The sequence below is a fragment of the Grus americana genome, chromosome 6 (genome assembly GCF_028858705.1).
Source record: "Grus americana isolate bGruAme1 chromosome 6, bGruAme1.mat, whole genome shotgun sequence".
Taxonomy (NCBI): domain Eukaryota; kingdom Metazoa; phylum Chordata; class Aves; order Gruiformes; family Gruidae; genus Grus; species Grus americana.
Genome location: NC_072857.1, coordinates 14279977 through 14306870, shown reverse-complemented (window position 1 = coordinate 14306870; position 26894 = coordinate 14279977). Strand labels below are relative to the sequence as shown.

General features: G+C 41.8%; 2 protein-coding genes across 12 annotated transcripts in view; one reads left to right on the top strand and one right to left on the bottom strand.

The window, feature by feature from the left end:
* EPB41L5 (erythrocyte membrane protein band 4.1 like 5) overlaps positions 1-5411 on the top strand; it is a 59624-nt gene extending 54213 nt beyond the window's left edge. For all 6 annotated transcript variants that reach the window (XM_054830852.1, XM_054830857.1, XM_054830854.1 and 3 more), the window contains exon 26: positions 255-5411. In XM_054830852.1, coding sequence (XP_054686827.1) covers positions 255-312 — 58 coding nt within the window. In that variant the 3' untranslated portion in view covers positions 313-5411. The remainder of the gene's footprint in view (positions 1-254) is intronic.
* A 2747-nt stretch (positions 5412-8158) lies between these two features.
* Positions 8159-26403, bottom strand: LOC129208326 (leucine-zipper-like transcriptional regulator 1 homolog). 6 transcript variants are annotated; one of them, XM_054830863.1, is made up of 10 exons: positions 25829-26403; positions 25319-25378; positions 24927-25036; positions 16426-16687; positions 15565-15644; positions 14677-14755; positions 13186-13232; positions 11580-11700; positions 10481-10667; positions 8159-10164 (listed from the first exon to the last, which is right to left on the bottom strand). In XM_054830863.1, the coding sequence occupies exons 4-10, from the start codon at positions 16586-16588 to the stop codon at positions 9477-9479; spliced, it is 1365 nt and encodes a 454-aa protein (XP_054686838.1). In that variant the 5' UTR covers positions 16589-16687; positions 24927-25036; positions 25319-25378; positions 25829-26403; the 3' UTR covers positions 8159-9476. The 6 variants fall into 6 exon arrangements, with proteins under 6 accessions (XP_054686838.1, XP_054686839.1, XP_054686837.1 ...); XM_054830864.1 differs by lacking the exon at positions 24927-25036; XM_054830862.1 differs by lacking the exon at positions 25319-25378.
* Positions 26404-26894: the final 491 nt, after the last annotated feature.

The window sequence follows — 26894 nt, the reverse complement described above, 5'->3', positions numbered from 1 at the left end:
CGTGCTGGTGGGGCAGAATGATGGCAGTGATGATCAGGTCTTGTAGTGAACCTCTTGTGATGCTGCTACTGCACTGTGTGAAATTGAGTCAGTTTGCTTCTCTGTGGGTTGTCCCTTGGCCTCATTAAATTACGAGTGAAACAGCTATTAATGCTCTTTGGAATGATACTCGTCTTTTTCTTTTGTAATCCATCATGGCAGATCTTTTTGGAGGAGTGTATTTACAGGGCCTCATTATTTTTTTCCCTTTGTAGCCCAGTCACTGAGGATGCTACAATAAGGATGAAATGTTTACTCACCACCGAACTCTAGAACAAGGACTTTCTGCACTTCCCACCTTGTAAAAACTCCAATCTTCTAACATATCTCCAAGGGATCCTTCCGACAGACTTGCTTGAGATCAGCGTCTTGCTGAATGGGAATCAAACAGCCAGCTGGTTTGCCAGGATCCAAGACGAGACATCTACATTTATTGCCATCTAACTGGAATTACAGTCTAACACAGGACATAAAACCACATGCACATTTGATCTTCTCCCTTAGGAGAAGTGAAATGCCACGCTGGAGTTAGTTCTGAACGTGAGGAACAGAATCTAGTTGTGTTCCACTCACACTAGGTTTAGTCTTTCTTACCCTGTGCTGCCTCTCGAGTGTAATGGCAAGCGTCCACTGTGACGTTAGCTGTGTAGTGTCTGAGCACAGTATCCCTGATATCGGAAAGATGAGAACTTGTAGGGCCACCTTGCGGCCATACTACGAACGGTGGCTCACAGTAGTGGTGACCATTTCATATGGCCAAGGACATTTCTTCTGTGTGACTATTCACTCTGGTTTTCCTTTGTTTCACCACCACATACTCTCCTTTTTGGCCTTAAACCCCTTAATAATCCCTGCTCTTCTAGTCACAGTACCTGGAAAGAATGAAGATCTAATCCGTCAGTGACCAGCTATGTTGACTGGATTTGAGCTGCTCGTTGCAACCAGGAAAAGAAAATTAACCTGCCAAACAGCTTATAGCATTAGCAGACTACAGCAGAGGTCCCACACTTTGACACTGATTATTTAATTTCCAATATGACTCAAATACTTGCATTTTAAGTGAGAGACATGTATGTTTTAAATTCTGAAGCAGTGAAGGCATGAGTACAGCTTACCTCTGGAACTGATTATTGGTTAGTTTTGTTGTCATATAGGACTAGGAAGGAAAATAATTTTCTTGTTTCTGTTCATATTGTTTCTGGGTGTTGTTTCCAGATGCTGCGCTTTGGGAATACTTACCAGGTATGTTTGTGGCATGAGGGTAGGACTAGATCAGTTCTTAATACCACCTCGAATCCTGTTCCAAGTGTCATCTAACAGTTGTATGTGGAACAAAGAATAGAAAGAATAAGGTGAAAACGGGAAAAAAGATTAAAAGTTCCTGTAAGCAGCTCTCTTCTTTGTGGAAGAAAGGAAGGTAGGAGCAAGAGCATGCTCCACAGAGCTGGTGAAAGCCTTTTGGTGCTGAGGTAAAGTACAGGATACAATATATAGGAGATCCCTTGAGTTCTGGGCAGCAGGATCCTCATGTGCACCTGTAGAGGTGAGCATACGGACCTTGGGGATACAGCCTGCGAAAAGGTCAGAGCAGTCAGAGGGAGGAAAACACAGAAGCCCAATGACGAACTCCACATCTCCTAACACGGATGCACAGATGAAACAGCTGGGCTCTTTCTTTCTTAGGAAGAGGTTTGTACATATGGCTGGGGTGGGAGGATGCTTCCTGCATAGTGCTGCTGTTTATAAATACACACACGTGGTTCTTGGAAACAATTTTAAATGTGAAAGTTGTTTCTGAAACCTGTATGCACAACTTCATTTCTGCACACCGGCTGCGTGCACGTCTCTCGGTGTAGATAAAGAATTGGACCAAACCACTGTGGGTTGTGCAAGTAAGCTGGTGCCCGGCTGGGCTGCGTCTTGCAGGGTATGTCTGTCGTACTTGGGCGTTCTCACTACTGCTTTTGTTTGCAAGATGCTGAAAGAGGGTGGTAGGGAAGAAGCTAGGCGGCATTTCCCTGGCCCACTGCTGCTCCTCAAAACCCCCAAGGCCTGAATAGAGAAACAGAAACCACAGGGAGCTCTTGGGACTGATGTACCAGAGTGACTCTGCAGACAATGATGTGCAGCTGTTGCCTCAAGAACCGGGGGCCAGAATCGATGGCAGGCGCTTCAGGTCCCTCTCAGCCAGCGCCTAAAGCGCCGCCTGGGCGGGCTCCCCGCGCTGCTGGCCAGAGGGGAGCTGCTGTCCTGGACCAGGTGGGATGTTTCCGCTTGCAGCTGTTCAGCGCTGTCATCGTTACTTCCAGTTGAGTTTCAGTTTTTTTATATACCTTTCAGTCCGAGCCGTATTGCGTATTAAAATGTAGAAGGTTCAAATATCAAATGTTTTAGCCTGGATTAATAATGCAGTTGCCAGCAGAGTTCCTGCAGGAAAAGGGAAGCCCTGGCTACAACAGTCTGCTTCCTGCACAAAGCCAGGACTGTGTGGGGAAACTTGGCACTTGCTGTGGATTTGTTTGCTCAGCAGCTGAGCTGGCGTTCGCCAGCTACATGTGTTGGTTTGGTAAACAGACAGAACGCAGCAGCATTTTCTTTAAGGCATGTTCGATATTTGACTTTTCCTGTTGGGTTCAGGAGCTCTGTGAATGGGTAGCTTGAATCTCTCGCAAAAGTAGAACAAGTTTACAGTTTTACAGCATTGCATGTTGAATTACCATCCTTATTTGCTGTATGCCATTGCTTGGGAGCAATCTAACAAGTAAATAACATGTGTGTCCATCCCCCTAAAATCTAAATGGTTCCAAGCAGCCAACTGTTACTTCAGCATGGTCAGGATAGTGGTGATCGAAGGGGAATGCTGTGTTTTCATACATGTGCACACACAAAAATTTCAAAGGGGGAAGGTTTTTCTCAATTTTCAGAGGACTAATACTTGAAACAATTTAAAAATTCAAAATTTTCAACTGTTAAATTGGAGACTTGCAATTTCAAGTAGATTTAGGGCTGCAAACCCAACTCTTTTCAGTGACATTTAATACTTGGAGCAAATATTCACTCCATTTAACTCAACATAGCTTATTTAGCTACTCCAACTCCTGGTTTATGTAGGGAGCCTGGTGAGACTCAGGTGCCACAGTTAAGTGATCCAAACAGACACGTAGGTGGGTGTCTGGACATCCTGTAGTTTGGCATCACTGTTTTACTTTAAAACTACAGGTATCGTGTTGTATCGTGACTGGCTAACAGGTAACGTAGCATTACTCATCACCTGCGTTTTATCAAACACAAGTAGGTATAATGGTTCCTACAGTTGGTGTTATAAAGTATTAATTAATGCCTGTGTGGCACTGAGAAAAAGGGATTTTCATACCATTGCTAGACTATGAATTGATTTGCTATAAGGTCCAATCATCCTCTAAAAGTTTATTTTTTTGTATTTATTTAAAGAGATTTATAAATAGAACTTTTGTGTGAGTCTGGTGTTGGGATGTTGGCAGGTCTGCCAACCGCTTAAAAGCTTTAAGAGTTGACAGGAATGAATAAGTCCATATTCTGTTGCAGTCCTTTGGAAAAAGCCAGCTCCCTGGTTTAAAAAAAAAAAGAAAAAAAATCAATTTTTTTTCCTAGCAAAATTATTGCCTCTTGACTTACTACTGCCTGTCCTCACTAACTGGCCTTGGACCATTTTGCAGTGCGTGCACGTAATGCTGATCAGAGATGGAGGCTTTTGAACTCTTACCATTTAAAAATGATAAATTACACCAAAAACATATAAGTAATTGGATCTAAAAGTGATTTTACTCCAGTCATACTCCATGAGTGATTAGAGTAAAAGATTTGATAGAAATCTTAACTTTATAATAATACAAGAAGCCCAGCTGGTATCTTAGACTGGTTAATCTCGGGGAGATGCTGGACCTTGGAGCTGCATTCCAGTCTCACCGTTTATTGCCAAAGGAAGAGACAGTCTACGTGTGCCAAGTGTGCGGCAGCGGTCTGACGGGCTTTTGAAATGGGTGTTAAAACATCGGAGGTCAGGCCCTCCTGCACTTGGATTAAGGGAATCTCTTCTTTACCTCAGTAATAATGAGGTTTAATATTAGGTAACTCATATGACATAAAATAACTACTTACCTGGTAATCAGTCATGGTTAATGAATTAGCTTCAGTGTATTTGATTTTAAACTTAAATTCCAGATATACTTTGTCAAAGACAGCAGTGTAAAAGCGATTTTTTTGGACACAACTTTGGCAAGAAAATTTTCAGCACCACTAGAGGAGCTCAGGTGAACGGTCCAGTTACATTTGGGTCTCCTCCCAAAAACTATTTTCAGCCCTTGCCTGTTATCTCTTTGCCTGCACCTTGTTCGTTCGCCTTTCTTGAAGCAAAGGTGCACTGCTAAGATCAGCGTGTCCTTCATAGAGAGCACTAGATAGATTTTTCACATTGTGAACATATTCTGGTACAACTCAAATCTTCCACAGATAAAGTGTGAGCAGCTCTGTTCCACGGCCAGCTAGCATTTAAAGCTCTCTCTGGGCCCATAGAGTGTGTGTTAGTCTAGAAAGTTGTAGTAAAATTATACAGCTGTTAGATTGGTCATGTCACAGCTTTCAAATGCAGCTGGACAATCATAACTTTTATACCAAAAAATAAAAACAATCCATGCTAACAGCCTGTCAGTGGTGCAGGTGTAACCAGGGTGCGTTTGCTCTGAGTGAGCACCGTAGCCGTAAGTACAGCGCCCTTCCCACCACCCTCGAATGGAGGTAGAGTTGATGTGACTTCATTATGTGCCACGCTACCTTGTCACGGTGTTCCAGAGGGGGATCCGGGTGGTCGGCACAGTTGAAAGCTGGGATCCATCACTCAGCACCGCGCGTGGTTGTGGGTGCTGCCCATGTGGTGAAGTCAGACCTACACAGCAGGGAACCGCAGGGTTCTCCCACAGAGTTTCTCCTCCTTTTTACTGTTTGGCTTCAGCACTCTGCTTCATAAACACACACACACACCCCCCACCTGTAACTGGACAAACTTATTTTTGAAGTATGTATGGATATTTTTTTAGCTAGATTTTTTTTGTGTTAAAGCCACACTAACTACTGTATTTTTACCTTTTATATGTAAAGCTTGGCAATAGCTCTCAATGTATAATTTATTTGTTGGATTTTTATAAAACAAAGCACACCTTCTTGCTTCTGTTTCACAACAGTAGTGATGTATGAACTGTTCTAGGCACTGCACTGAGATCTGTGTTGAAATTGAAACTGTACGTGGGAACGAGAAACTGTGATTTGTAGTCCACTGAACCCAATCTTGAAATGTTTATACTGTAGTTTTGTCTTAAATACACCACATCAGTGCAAAAGTCTCGCAGAGCCATCTTTAAGCACCGCTGTGCTACGCCAGTACGGCAGTAAGGGACCGTTGGGTCGGCTGGGACTTGGGAGGGGAGCTGTGCGGCTGGGTGGTGGGCTGCTGCACCCCTGGGGTCACAGCCAAAGGTGTGTAGCAGACACGTGCTGCTCTGCTGAGCGCTCACCCATCTTCAGCGTGAGGGATCTCTGTGGCAGGGCATTAACTCTCTGCGGGACTGTTTTTCTGTCTGTGTCTGTATGCTGAGGTCGCTTGGCGGCTTCGAATTTAAGAGAAGGGGACTTGGGTTGGAGAGAGATTTGTAAACTTACTTGGGATGTCAGAACTGCAGGTCGTGTTATAAACTTAAGATGATATCTCTGCTTGCAGATAGATGCCAAAGAATTGAATGCCTTCATTCCAAAAGAGCTGAGATTGTCCAGGAGGACTGTCAGCTGTTCAGTGGTTTTGAAAATCAAAGCACCGAGGTGTGTGCCCCGGAAGGAAGTTCGAACTTGGAGTATAGTTCTGCAACGTGCAGACAGAAGTGCGTGCCGCTTGGCTGAGCAATCCTGCTTGTATTTCCAATATTCAAGGGATTGGTTTGTTTTGAAGTACAGTGGTGTTGATGATTGTTTAAAGGAAACCGTTTATTTCCAAACTCCAACTTTGGTGAAGTGCTTCAGGTGGCAGCAAAGGGCAACCAAACCACTTGATCGTATTCATTTCTCAACAATTAATAAAGTATCAAAAGGAAGTGAAATGATTCCATCCTAATGACTAAGCTCATAGAAAGTCATTTCCCTTGTGGCATAATTTGTTGTGTAGGTCAAACTATGATCCCACTGATAAGTCACTGAGTTGCTCTTCAAATCCATTGATAACTCACAAAACAATGAAATGTCTTTGGCATTTTTTTATTTAAAATAAAGCAACTCTCTCTAAATGTCTACATTTTAAAAAGATAATACCTCTGCCACTGATGCATTCTAATGTTCAGAAACCAAGTGGTAATTAAAGACGATGAGCTTGTTGAGATAGTTAAGGCTGATCAATTTGTTCTTTTGTACATATGATTTATGAGTCAACAGTGCATCTTGCCTCTCAGATGCGAATACCAAAGCACGTTGCATCCTTTTGCTTTTATTCTCCAGACTGAATTAGACTGTGGGCATAACTAACACATGGAAGCTTCCATTTTTTTTTGAGACTTTTTAAACCAGCTAGCTTCAGTAGCAGCCCCTTCAGTCCGTGCCCAGCCAAAAATGATGTGTTTTGTTTTGTTTCTAAATAATTGCCATTAGCTGGAGTAATTCCATTCATTATTTCATGCAGGCCACCACAGAGCTTTCAGATGGCAGCAGCTTTTAGTCCCTCTCTTAGGCTCAGGATGAATTCTTATGAACTGCTGTGGTTATGGAGAAATACCACAACCACATCCACAAAGGTTCTCCTCTTCCTCTGTGAAAAGGTGACTGTGTTGGATAAAAAAGTGCCAGGAAAACGGGAGTGAAACCACTCAAGGTGCTCTGAGAACCCTGTTAAGTGTAGCTGATAAGCAGTGGTTGAGTTTTGAAAAGGAGGAATGGCCAGGAAACAATACAGTGGTATGAGCAAGGACTCTGTAGGTCTTGGATATCGTTTGCAGGTTTTGGGGCCAGAACCTGAAACAGAGGTCAGGCATGCCCAGAAGGGTCTGAGGTGCTAGGCAGGAGGGCGCTCCCACCACTGAGCAGTGTGGGATGCAGTTTTTTAAAGACCTGGGAATGGGCCAGCAAGGGGAGAAATAGCCTCTGGTGGCTCCGGTGAGTCTGCTGTACCCCAGATTCCCACTTTCAGGACTGGAGCTCCCTTCCCTTCCATAGTATTATCTGAGCTTAACTCTGCAGCTCAGCCTCTGGTAAGCGAGCCCTGAGCCCACGTCTCTCCAGTCACAGTCCCCCCCAGCTCCTGTGCACCTCCTGTCCTGTACAGGGGCTGGGGACCAGCAGGGCCCCCGCGGCATCGAGTGGTTTGAGAGGTTTAGGATTTCTTAGGTGAAGACGCACTGTGCCGAAGGCGCTCGTGCCGCCACCTGACTTGGCAGGCTGGCAGAGGCAAGGGGAGGAAGAAACGGGGGTGATGGGCACGTTCTGCAAGCTGCTTTTTCCTCCCTGTGCCAAGGCATTGCCTTTGGGCTGGCTCGTGTCCTGCCTGCGTTGGCTCCAAGTAAATGCTAAACCCTTCATGGGGCTGCCAAAGAGGAGAGTTTGGGGGGGAGGAAGAAAGGAATGGCAGAGGCCGGATGGCATTTTCCTGGGGCTCTTGCGCATCCCCAGGATACCTGTACCTGCCAGGAGGCCTTCGTGTGACTTGGACAATCACTGGTTTATTGTTGTCCTTTCCAGTTAAATTTCCTCCCATCACTCCTAGATAAAAATCTGTATGTTACAGCAGCGCTCCCTGGGTAATGCCAAAAGAGACACGCCAGCCAGCAAAAGAAAAACATGCTGCTGATTGAAGATTGCAGTGCTCTGCACATGCTCAGCCCAATCGCTGTACTGAAGTCCTTTTCGAACATACCTCCTCAAACTGGGCAATTCCCTGTTCTCGGAGGAGAAATTCAAAGCCTGGGCAGCCCTCGAGGCTGGCTTAAGTGCCTGGAGGCGACGGGCTTGCAAGGGCACGTTCCTTATTCAGAAAGGTAAGTTCTTTGTTCATTTTGAAAATGTAAAAACATATTTTAAATTCATGACAGCTCAGAAAACAAGCACATGCTGATAGGAAATGCAGCAGGCTTTATTCATATGGCAGCAAACAATCCTGTTTCCAAACAAAGGTCACAGAAGGTCCAAATAACTCTTAAGTAGCTTTTTGCAAACTCATCTGTAATTTTCCTATTGAATTCATGTGACAGCTACTTGTGAAGAGACGACAAAAGTATCTCTAACTACTCTCACTTAAAATTCATTATTCCTATGAAACCTTTGAAAATCTTTTCAAATATTCAGAAGGATTAAATTACACTTTGCAGTAATTTCAGACATCGGCATCTCTTCTTACAGAAGGCTGAAGTTCAGTCAGAAGGCCAGAATCTTAGTAACTTCAATGGAAATAAATACTTGAAACACTGGACAGTATTATCTTTCCAAAAAAGCCCTTTTTCTTTTCAACAAAGACAAACAAATGATACATGAACTCAAGATTTACTAGTATAGAGGGGAAATGTGTAACAACTACTACACGTGTTGACAAAACAGAGAGAGAGTTGGAAAAGCAGAAATCCCTTTGTGGCTAAAATTTGAGTTACCAGTCAGAACAGCTTATGTTTTGTGCTGCTCCCATCAAGCCTGCTGCCTTCCCCCCCCGCCAATAGAAAGTCAAAACCTTTTGCTCCTGGGCTCAGTCATTACCCCAACATTCACTGGGCAACTCTTCTTCCAGGCGTAACACACTTCCTCTGGTTGAATGCTTCACGTGGTTTTCCGAGGGAACTTGAGGTTTCACTTCCTCAGGGTTAGATGCAATCCTTGAATATCTTCTAGATTTCACTTGCTAATTTGCCTGTTGGATTTCTTCTCTGTTATAGGCCATCTCACGTTGCACATATATCGTGCAAAGAACGCTCAAGAAAATAAAATCTTAAAAGTTGCCATTAAGATTCAGCAAATCTCTCAAACGTGACCATAACATGCACAAATTTGATTTAAATGCAGTTTTATGGGTGCAAGATGAGCAAGCTTGGCACCTGAAACGGCATTTACGGAGCCAGTAGGGGTTACTTGTAGTTCTGATTTTCAAGGCAGCATCAGCCACTGCAATTTGAAAGTTTATTAACTGACCAGAAGAAAAAGTAACAAAAAGAGCAGCATTCCAACAAGCTCCTCTCAGCAATTGCAACCTACATGCAAGTTGTAACTTAAATATATGTCAGGTTTTGTTCACATTGTAAAAAAATCTGTTCACAGCAAGTATGAGAAGGTTTAATTTTTTTTTTCCCCAGCCTGCTGATAGAAGCTGAAGACAGTTGCAAGCAGTTGGTTTACCACCTACTGGCAAGTTGGTGGAAATTTATTCTTTCACTTTGCAATCAAAGTGATCACAAGCTATCAAACTCCATTTGCCAGAATGAGATCTCTGAGAAACTGGACAAAGGTTTACCCCCAACAAGCAGCAGCACATTGGTATCACTGCCAACTTCATCCACTGCGGTCGCGTACTGACAGTCGGTTCCCTCTTCTCCCACAACCTGAGCGGCAGCAAAAGTCTCTTTTTCTGAAGAGACAAACAGACGGAGAGACTCATCCTTGGACAAAATGCTTGTTGCTCTGTTTGGGTCTAGTTCTGCCTCTGAAGTGGTTTGAAATGCACAAAAGCCCCCTGGCTCCAGAGGCAAGCTAAAGGTTTTCATTTCAATTGCATTGCTTTCCTCGTGGCCAAATGCTCGGTATGCCGGCTGTTGATGGAAATAGTTGTAAAAGCGCGTGTGCTTTGGGATGGTCACCAGCTGGTGGTGGTCCTTCTGCTTACTATTCCAATGGCTGGGGAATGTATTAGTGAAATCTGAGGTAGTTTGGAAATCAACACCAATTCCTAAGATGCAGTGATACATTTTAGAAGAAAAGTTTGCCTTTGTAGTACTGCTAAGCTTCTTCCATGTCTGCGTATGGAAATGATACTTCCAGAGGTCATTGTTAGGACTGGAATTTGAAATTCCTCCACCAAAAATCAGCATAGAGTCTTTGAAGACTATTGAAGCGTGACCTACCACTGGAGGAGGTCCTTGGCTAAATGTAAGAGAAACCAGCAGTTAAGGGGAGACCAACAAGAAACTAACACTGATTTTAGCCTCTATTTTTCTTTTGACTGAAAAGAATGACTGCTGAACAGCTGCATTGGGACATCAAAATTACACTGCCGACAGTTCTTCCAAGCAAAGCCAAGAGGAGCCCCAGGGATGGCAGTAGTACTATGTCTTGATCTGAACGATTCCTACAATCACGGAAAGGGCGACATCTCCCACTCTGCCTGTGCGCAGTATCAAATGGTAAGACTAATTCTCTCTTTCTGTGTTAATTTAGTCTAACAAACAGTACAGTTTACCTTGTTCTGATGTTGGACCAACTCCTGCTTACGAAGTCCCACTTCCATAAGTCCTTCTGTTCGCTCAGCCCCATCAGTCCTCCAAAGAGGTACATGCCTGTATGATAAACCACTGCTGAATGGCCATGCCGAGGTCCCGGGCCAGTGTTGTGAAGTGGGGTGGAAATACGCAACCATTTTCTTGTATCTGAAAGCAAAATGGTAATGTATGAGATGCACCATGTTTACCCTAGTAGTTGAGAAGGGATTGATTTATTTCAAGAACAAAGTAACTGTTCTGTTGGAGAATAAGGGTTTCTGCTCTCAGCTTATTGTAAGTTAACAGCTTAGATTCTGACACTGAAAAAGTGCATTTAAAAAAATCAGTTTTGAAATAAACTTTTAATGAAAATATCAGATGCTGTGTGACAGATGCTATGGAAATTTTATTTACAGAGCAGTTTTTCCTACAGCTTTGTTAATTCATTAACTCTGACACAGAAAGATAATTTCCTGGCTATAAGAGGGAAAAATCAGTCAACAAAAACATTCCTTCATTAATGTCTGTGCTTATTCTTCCTGTGAGGGAATGAAGGATGAGATAAACCCATCATTCATTTCAAAATAGCAAGTGAATGGCCACCAGATAACAAAAGCCATCCATTTAGGAAGTCTCTGGGAATCATCTGGTTTCCAACCACCACGTTAGTGACGAATATGCTAATGAAACCATCTCCTGTCAGGTTGGGCTCCCCATGGTCAGTTCTAGATTTGAGATTCAGAAGATGGCATTAATAGGCTGAAGTCACAGTCTCTGCTGCATCTGAAAGTTTTTGGTAATCCTTGAAGAATGTAGTGAATAGCGAACAAAACATTCTCCCTGATTTTCAGCTCTAAAACTGGCAAACACTGCAAAACTTCTTCCAGTATAATAGTCTAATTCATTTCAGCTGGGTGTTAATTTAATTGACAGAATTCATAATGAAATGCTGCCAAACAGAAGCCAAAACTAACTTAAAACATTTCCACTGATAAGAGTTTTCTTAAGAGCAAGCCATGCTTTCCTGCAGCAGTCATCATTCTACACTTGATCAAAACCTTATCATGCTTTTTAACTTACCAAAATGGAAAGTCCAAAACTCCTGTGAAATGCCTCTGATGCCAAAGTATCCCCCATAGATGTACATGCTGGAATGGTACACCACTGCACTGTGACCTCTTCTGTTAGTTGGTGCCAAGCTCTAAAACAGTTTAATAGTAAGACAAAAATTGTTAACAGATCAAATCTTATCAGTAGCAATCAGTCTCTCTTGGGAACATGCCCAAGTAATGAAAACCATTGCTCTGGGTTGTGTTAAAACTTCTTTGACAACATAGAATGAACCCATCGCTGAAGACCTGTATGGATGCAAATACAAACCATTCTCAAATCTAAGCAAACCTCCCTTTGTCAGTCCACCACAATATCACACGCCTACAGCCTCCCCTTCCCTGCACTTGCACACTAGTGCTGCTTTCACAACTACTGCTAGGCGTAGTTTCAGGTCATGCTGTAAATCAATCAGGTAACTCTTGGGAGTATAATGGGAGAATGTAGCCCTTTCCACTATCAAAGCACAGCTTTTCCACACTGAGGAAACTTCAGTCCTAAGACTAACTCTTACTCATTTTGCTTGGTGTGGATTTGCCCTGTCACGAGTGCCAGGCTATGCCCAGACCCTCAGCAGGAAACCAGGGGGTTCCCACTGTGTCCGCAGCAGTTGTCAGTGCTGCTGAGACTCATGGACCCAAACCTAGGGAGGCCCAGCTAAAGCCAAAACAAAATATAAGGCAAGTGTTTGGTTTTGTTCTTACGTTCTTCTTTGGTTATTTCTTCTCAAACAGCCCATTTTTTGTGGGGGAGCCATGTTCTCTATGTTCAGTTTAGGATAATTACAAGAAACCACTTACTCCTATACGTAAGGAAGAGTTGACACATAATTCCATCATATTTGTTGTACATCAAAAAAAAATGTCATCAACCATACAACACCTTTTTTTTAATTTTTTTTCCTGCACAAATGACCCTGCAGTCTCAAACTTTCTCTGGACTCCTCCTCCAAACACAGGTAACCACAGCAGTAACTCTGTCACATCTTAACAATATTTTTTTGTGCAATTTCATAGCGTAGTAACATTGTGAGGATGAAGTTTGAATAACAAACAATCATTCTTTATACACCATGATACAAAAACAACCTCATAAGACCAAGACACAAATGCTTCCACTGAGGTTTCATTTAGAAGTGGCAATATCTTGGTGAGTCCAAGTCTTCAGACTGAAGAAATGAAAAATGCTGCAGCACTTCATATGTCTAAATTTATTAGTGTGACTGCCAATCTGTGTTCACAACCCTACTTTTAAAAGCACAGATCTCATGTATGGTTGCAATATTCCATTTAAAATTAGTTTTCTTGATAAGGATTTCAGAAAAACAGCAGCAGTAGTAGAGGAGAAGACTTAACTTCTTATATAGGACTTAAAATTTAAGAGCAGTATTTTTAAGCACTGTTTTAAAGAAGGAAAAAGCTTTAGTTATTGAAAGTGCAAAGAAATAAAGTATAGCCACATGTCTCTGAAGAGATAAGATTGGAACTGTTTGGGGGAACATATTTCGAAGCAATCTGTTTAATCAACAAAGCAACAGGCATTTGATTCACACATTCACCACTTCCTGGCTCCTTACCTCAGTCTCTGCTGGTACGTTACAGCACTCTGTCCATCTTGCAGAATCTAGGGGATTGTTGTAATAAAGCGCAGTTTATATCCCAGACCACAAGAGGACACTCCTCCAACATTAATTTTTCAAATTACATAGTTTAAATAGTTTTACTGTATCCTTATCTGTTATCGAATCACGGAGATGCCATACTGTATTTCCTGTTTCCTAAGGCTAAATTTCACAATGCAGAAGTAATCTGTGACTTTCAGCATTTTCTGAACTTGCAGAATCCCCAGATTTACCAGTGTATGTATGGCTTCTTCTATTTATTATGTAAACCTTATGACAATAGCCTTATTTTTCTTGTTCCTTATCACAGATCCCTTAAAAGTAGTCCTCCAATAACAGTCAAAAATCACCGATCTGTGATCACCGTGAAGGAGTGGAAATACCAGATACCCAGCACCAGAGGAAGAATGAGAAAGCAGTGCAAGCTTACATTAAGTAAAAGCTATACCTGCCAGGAAAGATTTTAAATAACGACCATCAAAAAACTACACACGCAACAGATTTTGAATAACTCATTCCCAATTTTCACTGATAAGTACTGTGAGTAATAAGATGCTTTCTCCTATGAAATATATTCTATCTGAGGATCTCTGTTCTTTCAGCAGGTATTTCAGACAAACGATGGAAAACAACAAAAGGATTAAAAAAAAAAAACCCACTGACTTAAGGTTACATACTGAAGTAGTAAAAGAGGCCAGGAAACTTAAATCTTGGTCTTGCCACAAGATTTACTAGCTCAAAAAGAAATCAATCTCTCTCTGTCCTCCATCTGACATCAAAACAAGCAGCCATTACTATACGCACTATTTCCAAAGGCAGAATATATAATGTATGACATTACTATTAAATTCAAATGTTGTACTGCTTTTATTAAATACACACTTAACAGATCCTAAATGTTTGTTCTCAGGAAAAAAAAACAACTGTGTTGTGAAATGCTGATGTTCATTTCCCACCTTCTTATTTAATTATACTTGTTTTTTCCTGTTCCATCATTGCTGTTGCCAGCTTATGTATTTCTTCAGTAAAAATACAAAATGAGATATACTGTACTGATCTAGTTTCTTCCATAATAAAACAAAGAGCTTGGCTTTAAAAATTTCTTTAACATAAGGAAAAAACTTTAAATATTGCATGCAATAATTATTAGGTTTTATGATCAAATAGGAAACTGGGGGGGGGGGGAGAGGAATGGAAATCTGGAGACCTTAAAATATATAAAGCTTTCCCATACAATACTTTATAATTAAAGTAAGAGCTGACTCTTTGATAGCTTAACAGCCTAATTTTAGGGGGAGAATATACACAGTTTTACACACATTACTTCTTGTAAAACCTAGGGAAGGCTATGTTACAAGCAGCAGCAAAGAGTGTGATTCTTACTATTTACTAGTATCTATGGACTTGGAATGTACCATGGGAGAGACTGGCTATTGTGTATCGTACCAATGTCATATATCCAGAGAGGAGTTTTTGCTTGTGTGAAAGCAGAATCCACCATCCCACCAAAAATATACAGAGTGCCCTGCGAAATGCAAAAATATTTGTCACTTACAAAAAGGCATATAGCATAAAAATAATTTTTTAAACAATTCTGAAATTAAAAAGCTGCCATCACCAAAATATAATTAACAATAACGCATATGATGATCTATTAACAATTCAAGAGGCAATCACAAAAAGCCACCAACTTTTAATCATGTCTTTACCCTCTCCCAGTAGGAAACCTTGATGAATGTTGTGCTATTTTAACAGGGACGGCATTCCAGAATTACTCACTTCCTCATCGATCTGGGACAGCTTGAGGGATGTGATCTGGAGCTCTCAGAGGCATTGCTCAGGTAATAACACATTATGCATGTTTGTAGAAAGATTTCATTGCATTGCAGCTCCTGATATCCTAAATTCTGTTCTCCCCTCACAGATAAAGCTGTAATTCTTATTTGCCTTCACTTTCCCGTCCCTCTTGTATGCAAGTTCTCAAGTGAATGTTTTTACGCTGCAGCTTATCATGCAAATGAATTCAGAGCAACTGTTACAACTATACAACTAAGTCAAAGAATGTGCTGCCAAGGTCTTTATTTTGTATTACTATTACGTACTGAGCCCTGACTGAGGAAATCAGGGAACTGCATACTGCTGCAAAGCTAACCTACTGTCACTTTATTCAGAAAGATTCCAAAATATTGGTACAGCTACGTCCAGAATTGCACTGACATAAAAGTATTTTCTGAGTATAGTATTTCAGTATATGATAATCTATGGCATTTTATTTCATTGTACAATAGGAAATAAAATGTTGGGATATGGACAGTATAAATCTTTGTCCACTACCTTATAAGCCACCATTGAATGTTCTTCCAGTTCTTCTGGACCATCTCTTGGGCAATCCAGCATTTCCCATTCCTTTTTCACTATAAACCAAAGTTAAAGTCAAGACAGCGGTGCACTCAACACACAAACATTAGGGAAAAGGTGAAAAGATCAGCTTTGAATTGGCCGCACTGGCAGGGTCAGTGGGGAAAAATGAAGCATTTTATCATCTTTTCTGTTAGTTCAGAAAACGGAGGCACTTCCCCCAAAATGAAATATATGCGTTTCTTCTATTTAGCAAATTTAAATATAATAGAAATCGATCTTGTTACTGCTTTTATTTTAATGCTATACTGTTACCTACATCAAAACCCAACTATTCCATGAGCATGAATCCCAGCACAATTTTATGTTTTATTCCAGTAACAACAATTACAGAGGGAACACCATACATTAAGTCAAAACATACAAAGTATCATATTTGATAGTGCATTATTAATACAATTTTACAAGGTAATGTATTCATGTGTTCCCTTTGGGCACTTTTTAACATGGCAATAGTTTATGCATGTAAGAGTCAAGAAAACTATGTCCTTCATATCCCTTGCTAGAACTAGGATATTTTAAATCACTTGGTATTTCTGGTTTACCAAAAAAAAAAAAAAAAAAGGGAACTGAATTGCTGAAATCTAAACTTTCTGGGACACCTGCAACAGAAACAAACACACCATTTGCCTAGTGAACAAAATGCAATTTATCCATCATTTTGATGGAGAGACTTTAAATGGGGATAATCTGTTAACTACTGCGTATCCCCAATTCCATGATGGTTGGATGTAGAATCTCTTTAACCCTGACATACAAGTGAAGGGGCAAACTTACCTATATTGTATCGCCAAAAATCCCTGAGACTGGTGGTGTTCCGCCCTCCATAGAGATAAACAAATCCTCTGCAAATAATGCAAGCATGTTTATACCGATCGCAGGGAGAGGGCTTCTTTTGGGGTGCAGATTTCCAGTCACAGTGTCCAGTTTTTCCTTTCATGCTGACAACTAGGATTGTATCCAAATATCAACTGCAAAGGACAGCCATGTTAGGGGAGGGTCCCAAAACATCAGGGACAGGGCTTAAACCCTGCTTGGTCTGTAAAAAGACAAACAAATAGTTTCAGTTTAAAAAGAAAAAAAAAAAGAAGATAGAAAAAAAGAAAAGTCTGTGCCTTACGATAAAAAGTTACTGTGTTTTCTTTTCATTCCCATCAAAAGCAACCTGACAATTTTGGCCATCTGTGATAATATGCTAACTTAAGTAAAGCATTTGCAATGCTGACTCTCAGAGTCTTACATCAGCGAGACTGGGACAGGAACGTTCCTGGAGCTGAAAGTTTTCTAAAGAACGTCAGTGAGCTGAAGCAACAAACTGTAATATGGTAGAAATTAAGGCTTGGTCTTTTTTCACTACAAAAAAGTACTTAAAACAAACCTGTACTTAAACTTTGTAAAGAGTGAATATTACAGATTAAATTAATGCATGAGCAGTTGTCCACAATTTTAGACTTTCACCTGTAAACCAGATGAAATTTGGATGAATCTGAAAAAAAGACACAATCCTTTCATTTGCCACAAGATGTCACTGTGTTCTGTGAAGACAGAAGTACCAGGAACAACATGCTTCTATTAATCCTTTCTAAAATGTAGCATGGTTAGGGCTCTGAAGTAAATTATTTTATGAAGCAATAAAAAATTAAGTAAATCGGCATTCAGCCAAATTTTGAGATTTGTATTGGTAACGCATCCAAGGTGACATGTCACAAAATGAGGTACAGAGTCCCAATTCCAAGCCTATTTCAGCGAAAGCCAGATTCCAGCCGTATTGAGGACCTAGGATGGAAATCGATAGGTAACAATCTGTCAGTATGGACATGCTGTTAACTCTTAAGTACTGCAAAGTAATGCCTGGTCCTCTTCCACAGTTACTGTGTTTTCCATACTTAACTTCTCTAGTTAAAGTATGCATGTATTTAGCATCCCAGTGGATAAAGTCATATAACTCTCAGCTCAACATAATGATCGTGCAGCAAATCCCTTCTTTTGATTTGAGGCTATTTCCAAGATAAATGTGATAAACCTATGCATGCTTGGCCCAATTATTTCTAATTTAAAAAAAAAAAAAACCCACAAAACAACCAAACAGCAGACATACCCAATTTGCCCTGGATGTACAGCAATAAAACCATTTACATCCACAGAGAACTTTCATTACAGCTGCTGCCCACAGCTTCCCTGAGCAGTGACGAGGCTGGACATTTTCCCTCCATCTCTTCAGAAATGGGATGATAGTAACAAAGCCCTTACAAAGCCTGGCCATTTCATGTCACCAGCAGCAGCAGGCAGGCACTGGGGCCATTCACCAACTTCCAGCCTGGTGCATCGGGGTCTGCGTGTGCCAAGTGGATTTTTCAAAGTAGCCACTGCGCAGTACTCACAGGCTATCTTCCTTGAGAAGATGCCTTAGACTAAACTCTTTTCAGTGGTGCCCAGCGACAGGACAAGGGGCAACAGGCACAACTGGAACACAGGAAGTTTCAACTGAACATGAGGAAAAATTTCTTTATTTTGAGGGTGACAGAGCACTGGAGCAGGCTGCCCAGAGAGGTTGTGGTGTCTCCTCTGGAGATATTCAAACCCGCCTGGACATGATCCTGCTTTAGCAGAGAGGCTGGACTAGATGATCTCCAGAGGTCCCTTCCAACCCCTACCATTCTGTGAATCTGTGGAAAGTTTTGGGTTCCCAGGTTAATTCACAAGTACACTGCATAAAAGCAGCAAAGCTGCTGTCAGATCAGGAACTGCTTCCAGGTAAAGTTTGAAATGTAAATTGTTTCTCACAAATCGTAATTTAAACTTTCTTTAGGCCGGAACAGTTACTTAGAAATACAACAATAACCAGTTAAGTTAAACAAAGCTCTCTTCTTCAGATCTACCTGCAGGTATTTTTACTATATGCAATGCCACAGTATAACTTAAGACATATGAACTGTGCCTTGAAGTTGATTGTGTAAAACTATATTTAGCCATATATATGCCAGTGAAGGTCAACATAAGCACTGTTCACCCTGTGCGTATCTGAATACAGGATTAGGGGGTATGTACAGAGACCACAAAGTGTCTAGATCTCTGTCAAAAGTTGCCGTGTTATAAAAAGGAAGGAGCAATGTTCTCTTGAATTCAATGATGAACGAGCAGTTAAATACAAAAAAACCCCAACTATAGATTTCTGTAAAACCACCTTATATGTCTGTGAACATGCTGAGTAATAGTGGCCAGCTTCATAACCCTTTATTTATTTTTCTATGTATTTCTATAATAAGCCTTCCTTTTTATTTTTCTCTCAGAATACTGCATGTCTTCTGTTTCACTACTGCACTAGAAGCAACATTTTTGTTTCACAGTTTTCAGTACTCTGCCTCTATGCCAACATGCCTTGTTTGGAGAGGTTTATATATCAAGCAGTACAAAAGCATATCCCCTTCTTCAAACATTTTCTCCTGTGTTCAATGATTCCCTTGTTTTTGAAAGCCTGGATTTGTCCCAGCAAATTCACGAGCTATCCTTCCCTCCACCCATGAACAACGAGGTTCCTCGTTGTCTCTTCACGTCATCTCCTTCCTCAAGGCTCTAGCAGATGAGCCCTGGCAGATCAGCTGCAACATGACTGCTCTGGTTTGCTGCTCCACCAGGTGTAGAAGCAAGGTGCGTAGCTAAAACTCAGTTACTCCAGTTCACAGCCTGCTGCACTGTGTATAGTGGCCATTCCCTCATGGCCCCTGCTGTCGGAAGTACCTGTCAGCAAAATGCCAATGTAAGATCTGGGAGAAAAGATGGCCTTTACACTGTAAATTACCATTTAAGTAGGTAGGCTATCTGGAGTGATCTGGAAATGATGATACTCTGGAGCTGAAGTCTGCAGAGCTAGCTCAGGTGTAGATGTCTTTGAGCACTCCCTGTGTGCTGCTTCAGAAGCTAGCTCAAGGCCCGAATAGCAGCAGCTTCCTATGCTGGTAGAAAATGGAGACTGGTACTTACTCAACTCTCTCTTTAAAATCAGACTGACTCCATGAAGTTTGTGCTGAGCTGGTGACAGAAAGCCTAGCTGACCTTGGGACAGTGCCACATGCTTTTTGTAGCATGCGTGTTATCCCAAGTCCTTGCATTTTCTGGGGTACCGCCGCTGCTATGGTCCTAAAAATACCAAGTGAACTGTAGCTCAGTACCCCTCTGATATTACTGACCCCTCTCTCTGTTAAATGTAGGAAGTTAGGACAGAGCCTTTATAAAATATGAACAGCTTAACTGTTACTTTGATTCCTGAAATCAAAATAACTATAATAAGACAACATGCTATAGTGAGATGCTTCAGATACCAAATATTCTATTTGCAAAAGGTATAAGCCTGTATTTCCACTATATCTGAAATTTGTACGTATCACTATTTATTCCAAAAGGAAGTGAGTCCAGGAAGTGCTTACAAGATGAGCCCTTACTACCTCCCTCTTGTCAGGTGCTTACAGACAAGTCCAGGGTGAGTTGCATGTAATTTGAGAAAAAGCAAAAATGACAGTAAAACAAGATCCAGAAGATACAGTCATATTTCATATTCATATATATATTTCATATTGATATGAAATGCATATATCTAATGTATCATCTAATTTATCTCTAAAATTTACCATTTGTAAGACTGGAATATATTCAGTGACAAAAACATGTTAGAGAATCTCTTGCAGCATATTCTGGCAAGACTAGCTATTCAAATTGTGTTAATCTTTTTTATGCAAACCAGTATTGTAAGCTGTTACTGTAGAAAACTGAAGTATATTCCTTTTATGTTTTGTCTGAAAGAATACAAGATTGGCAGCATTTGCAAAGGTGTGCATTTCTCTTTTCCAGGGGAATTAGCAGCTATGAAGTAGTGATGCATTACAGTGTGTAAGTCCATAATACTTTATGGCATGCTATTGAAAAGGGAAAAGCAGCTAAAGTCACGAAACATGGATTCTCTCCCTAACTCTGCCAAAGCTTCTGTGTAACTGTGGTCAGTTCATCTATTTACTTCCACAGCTAAGTGGGGTCAAAGACACCTCCTTTGTAAAACACTTCAAATTTGCTGATGCAGTGTTGTGTGAGAGTGCCAAGGTATTACTCCTACTGATATAACTTAATGTGAAAGAGGTGATAGGTCTCTGCTATTAATACTTTACAAAGGTAAAATAGGCTTGTCCCCTTGAGGGTTTTTTTTTCCCCAGCTAGAGAACTGGTTATTCCTCTTCCTGTATATTTGTTTGTTATTCTTCCTACAAACCTTGCCTCCTATTATACAAACAGAAGAAGACAGCCCTGATTTCATATAGTAGATTAGCAACAAAATCCTGTCCCCTTGTTTATCTACCCCAGCTGAACTCTGTGTAAGGCAGGCAAGCAGGATGGGGTAACAAAAGGCCAATCTGGCATTAACTGAATGAGTGTCTCCTCCCAGTCACACCTTCTGAGCATCAACTGACCCTTGTGTATCGCAGGTGTTTACTCTCTGGGCATAAAGCATTCTTGGAGGCAGACCTACAATCACTTAAACAGATCAGGTAACAAACTGCTTCATTTCAGAGTTGGGGAAAAGAGACGTTCAAAGTTAATCTTGAATCTTGCCTTTCATCATTCGTATTTTACATTACAAACTTGACTCCTGGATTGCCTTTCTATAAAACCAGACTCACCAAAGTTCATCTACCATCCACCTTAACAGTGCCGTTCCCAAAGAAAAACTGCTACTCTTCTGAGAACAATGCCACCAAGCAATATCCTCTGTGTCATGCAACACTGACCTCATCTTCAACTTGGTAAAAGCAAGATCAATTATCCAATAGGAAGCTCTAACTTCAGCAGAATTTCCAAAAAAATACCCAAAAAAGACAACTCAGTACATTTTTATCCAACTTTTTTTTTTCTAAAACAGCTGTAGCGCACACAAAAAATGGCTGCTGCTCTCCAAACTCTGCTGCCATTTCATTCTAAAAATAGCTCCTGTGCAATCAATCCCAATTGTTAAACGGCTGGAGGAGCTGTGAGACAAGGACCTAAAGAGCTGCAATTAGCGTGGTAACTATAGCACAGAGTGCTTATCAATTAATGGCGCCACGCTACTGTTTCATAATACAAATAATTCAGGAAATGTAGAAAGACAGGAATTACTTCAGGAAATGTAGTTTATATGTTCATTATATAATTATTTATATTTCTATTAGATGTGGTTTCTCAGACAAATGATTTATTTATTTAAAGTGTTACTTAAATAGATCGTCATTAAAGCTTTTTTCTACCTCGGTCCCCTGATTCATTTCCATCTGTTTTCGATATACTCAGAAAAGTTTCAGATTTAAGAGGATGGAGCCTTTTGAAATATAATGAGATATGAAACCGCTCATATTGGGGGGGGGAAAAGTAGGAAATCTTTTTGTTTGTTTGTTTTGTTAATGACCTAGCCTTCTGAGCTCGACCCTTGAACCTTTCTGCGTAGAATACCGTATTTTCTTATTAAGCTACTTGATGTTTTACTGCTCTTCAAAAATAATAACAGAGCTTCACGGTTCTACTTACTTTACAAACCTTTGCTTTAGTGGTGGTTTTATTGTAATGTGTGTTCCAGTAGGACTGCCTGCATGAATATGGAGAAAACATTGACCAAAGACTTGCAGTGCAGTTACAGATTACTAGCTTTCAGAACAAAATCACTTTGTTTAGAATAGAGGGCAGGGCTTTTTTCAATATATCACATTTACTGGCAATGCTTTACCATGTGTGATAGATTTTTAGTATCCTCAGGTTTGCTATTTTATTATTTCCTAAATCATCTCCTTGTGAACAGCTGTCTGCCTGTCTTTGGAGCTCTGCAGGTACGGTATTGCGTTTCTTTAATTCAGATCACATTAATATTAAAGCTCTAACTGCAAAATTTCAGAATATAAATTTATATGGTTGCATATAAGTGCAAAATTAAATTTTACAAATTTAAATTATTAGTATATTCTTTTGGATTTTTTTTTCTAGAAGCTTTCCCCCCAAAAAAGAAATCCTTTATGTTCATTACTGTGTAGCACTGCTCCATCTCTATTACAAAGTGAGTTCTGAAGTAGTAATAAATGTAAGAATTTATTAAATAAAGAAGTAGAAATATATCCAGTTGTATTTTCTCTGTGCTAGGTATATTTCTGCTTTTTAAGTAAACAAATACAACTTGGTTTGGAGTAATATAGTAAATATTTCATCTATTTCCCAAATATGGTGGCACAAGTACCGCATGTTATGGACATACAAATCCAGTGCACCAGCCATGCCTGATCAAAAGTTTATGCTGATAATCAGTGTGTGTATGGGTTTTGGTTGGGGTGGTTTTGTTTGTTTTGGTCCTTCAGAAATCTAATCTGCTTTTCAAATCTTATTTAGGGTCTTGTTGGTGACTTCATCCGTAGACATGTCAAGAGCTCAGTCTCTGTTGTGGCCTTACAATATAACTGGGATAGATGCCCTGACTGTAAAGTGTCTCTGCAGCAAGATGGCCCTTTGGACATTAGCTGAGACAAACAGGTAATTTCTCAAGTTCTAGATGTGGCAGAGGGAGAAGATACAGTTCCCGGTCCTCACACTTAAAAAGAAATGAGAAACTCCCACCATGTTCACAGGGCAGTCTAAGATGTATTTGGCCTTTTACCCTTTTCTTGGAAGTAATTTGTACTGTCACCACTGGAAACAGGTCATTCCAATACATGGGTCATCACCCCTTCCCCCCCAGAAACAGCAGTTTTCAGTGTTCCTAGAAGGCATCGTTTTGGGATTTCACAAAAATGTACTAGTTGGATTCTTTCAAGATACAGTAGGTAGATGCCCTGGAGATTCAATGTAATAAATCTGTACTGAGGTGTGACTGAATGAATCTTCTTGACAGCTTGTGACCTGCTGCTGAAGCAACTTCAAAATACTTTATTTCCTAAGGGAGACTCTACTAGCGCTAATTCACAAAATTTTCTAGGTTAGGAAGAAAGACTCTGGTTGACAAAGGAATCAGTGACTGCCCAGTCTGCCTATTCTCTTCAGGCACGAATTAGAGTACTACAGTGTACACTTGACAGCTGAGAGTGTATCAGTGAAAAGCTATTATCTTCCATTAAAAAAAAAGTATGCACTGAATTTTACTTGTTTGTTCTTTATAATCCCTGACTGAGGAAAAGGAACATCTAATAAAACACTCAGCCACACTTACAACTTAATGCCACACTTCATGGAAGATAGACAATGTGTTTTTCTTGTCTCCAAGACATTTTGCCCCTAGACAAACATGGAGCAATGGGGTAGAGAAGACATACAAGGTTATGAGAATAGAAGAAGCTGTAGCTTGAAGAAATATGAAGGAGGAAAGAGAGGGCATTTGGCAATGAGAATAATAAAATGTTCCAGCTGGCAAATATTAAAACATCCAGATATCGTGTTAGAATCAGTATGAATTTAGATTACCCAGTATGGGAGAAGTCATGAGAGACTTGCGTGAGAAAGAATCAGGTGGCGCAACTGGAAAGACTGTCAGTAATGACTGGAGGAAAAACTGAGAACAAAAAGGATCTTTTATAGGGAAGATGAATTTACACAGTCAGGTGAAAAAAAAGGTTGCATAAAAACACGATACAATTGCATAGCTAGAATAGATTGCATAGAGAGTAATAGCTAGATTTTAGTCTGGCAAGGAAAACAAAGGAGTCAGGCGGGCAAACAGCAATAATAACCATGGTGGTTCACAATAACCTTGATGCCAACAGCTACTGGGCTGCACCAGCAAATGGAAAAAATACAAACCCACATAATTTCAATATATAAAGGAGACAGAAAGCATATGAGTAACTTTACACATACACATTGTCGCTCCAAATTCAAATAGAATTACTCATGTGAATAAAACCAGTGATATGCATGAGCCTGCACAGTGTAGCCTAGATACCAGAGCAAAAGAAGGACGAACTCTTTTGTTAGAAGCCTGAAAAAATGTTTTGCAAGCTTTTTTCATATTCAGACTGCGAATGACAGGGTCCATTTTTGACTGGAGCCTGGCTTTCTGAAAAATCCTCACTCCCAGCTAACGTGGTCCAGTATTCATCCCAAGCCAGATACACTTTGGCTTGGGTTTTGGTTGGTTGTTGCATTTCTTTGTCTTTTGCTTGGTAGAAGGCATTTTGTTGCTTTATGCTCTTTGATTGTGGAAAAGGAAATAAGCAAAAGGAGGGTGGTGAATCTCCTAAATTGGAAGCGAGGAAACAAGAGCTCTGGCTGGCCCTATCACAGACCTCCTGTGCAGCATCACGGAAGTTGCAGGTCCCCTTTCCCCAGCCATCTTCCTGGCTGCAGAGCGCTGACGCTGCTTCCTTCCTTTCATGCGTTTTGTTTCATTTGGTACCTTTGGGCGAAAGCAACTTTGTGTACAACTGTACAGAGCTGTACAACATTAGCATTGTACAACAGTACAACGGTGTGTACTGAAAGGCTAAATGTTCCCTGTGCTGCAGCGTGTGCCTTAGAGCTGGTCAGTGCCCTCACCACCTCCCCTCTGCTCCCCTTCTCCGGGTGACAGTGCCGGTGCCTTAGGCACTGGCTTCTCCTCGGGGGACACTGCGGTGTCTCTGGCTGTACCAGGGCCTACCGCCCCTCCTGCTGGGCCCCTGCCCCAGGCAGGCCTCACCTCTGCACCTCCCTCTCCTCTCTGGGTGCTGCTGGTCACCACCTCAGCTGGGGTTTGGTCCTGACAGGACACAGGGGGAAAGGAAAAAAAAAAAAAAAAAGGAAAAATAAGAGTCTTGCGAGCCAGTATTTGGCCAGGAGTAAACCCAGCCCGACTGCACCCACTGCCTCCCCGCAGGTTTGCCCTCACAGGGGGACACCACACCCTGCACACCCCTCACCCCAGGCACCAAACGGCAACACACACACACACCCAGCCCCAGAGGTGAAGGGAAGGATACTCCTCGGACGGTGGGAGCCGAGGCCACCAACCCTCAGCCAGGAGCAGGGCCCCTCCGCCCGGAGGTCGCCGGGCACAGCGTGAGGCGACGGGCGCTGCCGCGGACGCGGTGAGGGGGCGCCGGCAGGCCTGTCCCGCGTGGCCCTCAGCACCCGGGAGCGAAACCCCCTCCCTCGGGCAGCAGCCGGGAGCCTCCGCCCGCCTCCACCCTCTCCCCGGGCTCCCTCTCACCTCCTAAGGGCGGCGGGGCCGGCGGTGAGCCCGGGGCCGGCGGGAGGCGCGGTTCCTGCCCCGAGCCTGCGCGGCGGCGGTGGAGGCACGAAAGCGGCTCGGTGTGCCGCGGTCTGCCCGCGCCGCTGCTGTCGTCCCTTGGGTGGGGACAGGCTCCGGGAGGAGTTGGTGGTGTCGCGGTCCTGGCGTGCGCCCCGTGGCCGGGGGCAGGACCGGATCCGCCTGGCCGCGGGGTCCCCTTGCAGGGTGGCGGGGAAGCGGGTGATGCTGGAGACAGGAGGCTGTGCTGAGCATTTGTAAGGTCTTACGGGCTGGGGACATTGCCGGGAGCAGTGTACCATAGTCGTTTACTGCTGTGTCATAGCCCTGTTATTCACGAGGAATGTATAAAATCTTGTGTCTGGCCTGAACGCAGCCAGAAACAAACTTTTTTTCTTTTTTTGTTGTTGGTGAGAAGGGGGAGCACGGAGAACGGTTGGTTGTTTCTGCGCTCAGTTCCAAGCCCTTTTAAGTCAGCATTTAGCCCAAAGATCCTTCTCTGTATGCTCTCCTGAGCCTCTGAGCCACAGCCCCAGTTCTTGCTTGGACTTGTGTCCTTGGCTTTCTGCTTCAGCTTCCACGGGGTTTGGTGGTTTGTTGGTTTTTTTTTTTTTTTTTTTAATCTCTCTGTTTCTCTTTTACAGCTACATAAGGCTTCATAAAACAGTCAGGAATGAAACTCCCCCGCCCACACGTGCCTCTATTTTCCATGTTGACATGTTTTCCTGCTTTGGGGTGGAGGCTTCTACTTTTTCTTTAGTATTGCTCCTAAAAAAGAAAGAATGTAATTGTTTTTTCAAGTTATTGTGAGGCCAATAGATACACCCAGTTCATAGCAATGCAAAGCCTGTGGCCTGGACTATGTGAATAATATGCATACCTTCATTTATATTATGTATAATATATCCGAGTATGGTAGCAATATATGCTTCTGAATTTTTCATGCTAGGACTTTATGCGTTGCTGAGAGGCCGGTGCAGAACTTTCCCCAGACCCTCTTAATTGCCTCCTGCTAGGAATTAAAACC

What these genes read in the sequence shown, in the direction of transcription:
- LOC129208326 (XM_054830863.1), bottom strand. Translation starts at nt 16,588, where the DNA reads ATGAAAGGAAAAACTGGACACTGTGACTGGAAATCTGCACCCCAAAAG. An exon ending in TCTCTGGATATATGACATTG is followed by an intron (nt 13,233 to 14,676) that starts GTACGATACACA and finishes ACAATCCCCTAG; the next exon opens with ATTCTGCAAGATGGACAGAG. An exon ending in GTTTTGGACTTTCCATTTTG is followed by an intron (nt 10,668 to 11,579) that starts GTAAGTTAAAAA and finishes TTTTGCTTTCAG; the next exon opens with ATACAAGAAAATGGTTGCGT.